This window comes from Olea europaea, unplaced genomic scaffold (genome assembly GCF_002742605.1).
Source record: "Olea europaea var. sylvestris unplaced genomic scaffold, O_europaea_v1 scaffold5443, whole genome shotgun sequence".
Taxonomy (NCBI): domain Eukaryota; kingdom Viridiplantae; phylum Streptophyta; class Magnoliopsida; order Lamiales; family Oleaceae; genus Olea; species Olea europaea.
The window spans coordinates 11769-14141 of NW_019263772.1; the positions used below are offsets into that span (position 1 = coordinate 11769).

General features: G+C 34.9%; 1 protein-coding gene across 1 annotated transcript; it reads left to right on the top strand.

Moving 5' to 3' along the window:
• Positions 1-288: 288 nt before the first annotated feature.
• LOC111388990 lies at positions 289-2339 on the top strand. Its single transcript, XM_023013822.1, has 3 exons — positions 289-566; positions 1240-1415; positions 2116-2339. The coding sequence occupies exons 1-3, from the start codon at positions 512-514 to the stop codon at positions 2323-2325; spliced, it is 441 nt and encodes a 146-aa protein (XP_022869590.1). The 5' UTR covers positions 289-511; the 3' UTR covers positions 2326-2339.
• The last annotated feature ends 34 nt before the right edge of the window (positions 2340-2373 follow it).

The following is a 2373-nucleotide window of genomic DNA, read 5'->3' on the forward strand; positions in this document are numbered from 1 at the left end:
TTTTATCAAAATTTATTAAAAATCTAATTGTAATCTCTACCAAAAATAATAAACAAATAGAAAATTAAAAAATGTAAGAAATACTTGACCTAATTGATGGCTTGTTTGGAGTTGTACCAAACAAATGGGAAATTCTTGTAAAAATTAATTTTTAAATAAAAATTAAGATAACTTCGCCTAAAAATTATTCTACAGAAAATAAAGGTAAAAGGTAAAAATCATGAAAAGAGGCATGTACCTTTTGTAAAGTCGGTTACCAATTCCCAAGTGGACTCTTCCATCCTTTACATTTGTTGGGTACAACTCCAACAGCGAAGCGGACAATCTACTAATAAAACGACAGCTGAAAAACGCGCGCACCCAATTCTCCTATCCTCTCCCACGATTGCTCATTCTTTACCCCAGCTTTTGACTTAAATGTAAATTTCGATGAACCCTAATTTCGATCAACTAATAGTTTTCAGTATTTAAAGGATCGATATTAATCCAGTGCAGCGAGAACGATCGTTCGATGGTACCTCGAGTATTCATTTTGTTATGCTTGATTTCTCTCCGATACCTTCCAGGTAAATTTTCCCGTTTTGATGAATTAATTTTCATTTTTGTCATTTATCCAATCCGGGTTTAGCCTTTTACACTGATTACGTAGTCTGATTGGGATAGGGAAGCTGCTTCTTACATTTTTTTCAGAAGTCATATATAAAATTTTATGTAAAGGATTTTTCTTCTGTCTTTCTTGGTAATATTACCAGTTTCTTTCCTATTTTTTTTAAGTGGGCACTTGGGGAAGAAAGAAAAGAAATCCATTTCTGAGAAATGAAATTGCGTACTTTCTTGTTTTTCATCTGCCCGTGGCTACTCCAAAAAAATGACGAACAAAAATGTTTCTCAAATTCTTTGTTACGAAACCTGATAGATGTGTAGTTGAATTTTAGAATATCACACGAAAAAGAATCTGATTTAATACTAGTATAGTCATTCCTCAAATTGCATAGCTACATTTTGTTTGTGCGCTAAACTAAACTTTTAGGCTTTAGCTATATGAACATTGTTGATGAGTATTTGCAAAACAATGGGGATGAAATATAGTTACTTTTTCCTCCTTATCGAGCAAGATTTCTCGAGGCATGGTTCTCTTTTATTTCAACAGAAATAGTTTCATGATAGATATATGCTGTTCTTATGACATTAAAAGACACTTAAGTTAACATTGGTGAAGATTCCTTTTTTCCTGTGCAGTGTTAATATCAGCTGCCACCATTACACTTGATTCGATTGAGATATATAAAACCCATGAATGGTTACCACACAAACCTACAGTCTACTTTCTATGTAAAGGGGAGAACAAGACAATTTTACCTGATGTGAAGGAAAAGCATGTCTTGTATACCTTCAAAGGTGAAGAGTCTTGGCAGGTGACTGATCAGTGAATATTATTTCATTTTGACGGAATGTTCCCCTTATGTGTTTTGGTTGGTTAAGGTCTAGTTGAGATATTTTAATGCCAAGATTAAATGCCTGTGTGCGCTTTATTTGATGGATGCATTGATCCATTTAACTAATTTGATTTATAGGTTCATTAGCACATTGAAGTCCTCTGTCAATATCTTAAGAAAGATGTTCCAGAGTTATTGTCCTCTTCCTCTCTTGATTTCAGTGTAGTAGAACTTGGGATATTATAATGATTTCTTGTCATTTCATGGTCTTTAGCGGTGTATAGCTCGATACAACATTGGGTCCTCTCTCTCTCCCCCTCCCTCCAGAAAGAAAATAGCATGGCATATTCAAAAGTTACCCTGCCTTCCATTAGTCCATAGCTTTTCTTTTGAATCTTTGTATTTTGCCTGTGAATAGATCCTGTATTGGGACATCTCAAGAAAGTTATACTCAGTGATCTGTGCCTCATGAGTTTTGGTGATGTAATGGTTACAAGTGTTTCACTGGGTTTAACTTTTTTTTCTCCATTTTGTTCTGTAGAGCTAAAGTCTGCTGGCTACCTGCACTGCATTTGACAATTATTTATAGAAGAGAACCTAGCACTGGTGTTAGATTTTCATTCTTGTGTCGTATGGAAGATTAACACTGAGAAACTAATCTAGCTTTTGCTGTTTTCAGCCCCTAACAGAACTACAAGATAAGAAGTGCAAGCGCTGTGGGTTTTATGAGCAAGACACCCTTGATCCGGATGATGTATTTGATGAGTGGGAGTTTTGTGCATCTGATTTTACAAGGTTTGATGGGAAATATATTCATTTGAAAGACAAAGAGCTTAATGCAACATTTTCATGTACAGAATGTGTACCTTTTGGAAATGGTGAGTACTGACTCTGATCATGGCATTTTACACATCCTTCACTTCGCACAGTTGATATT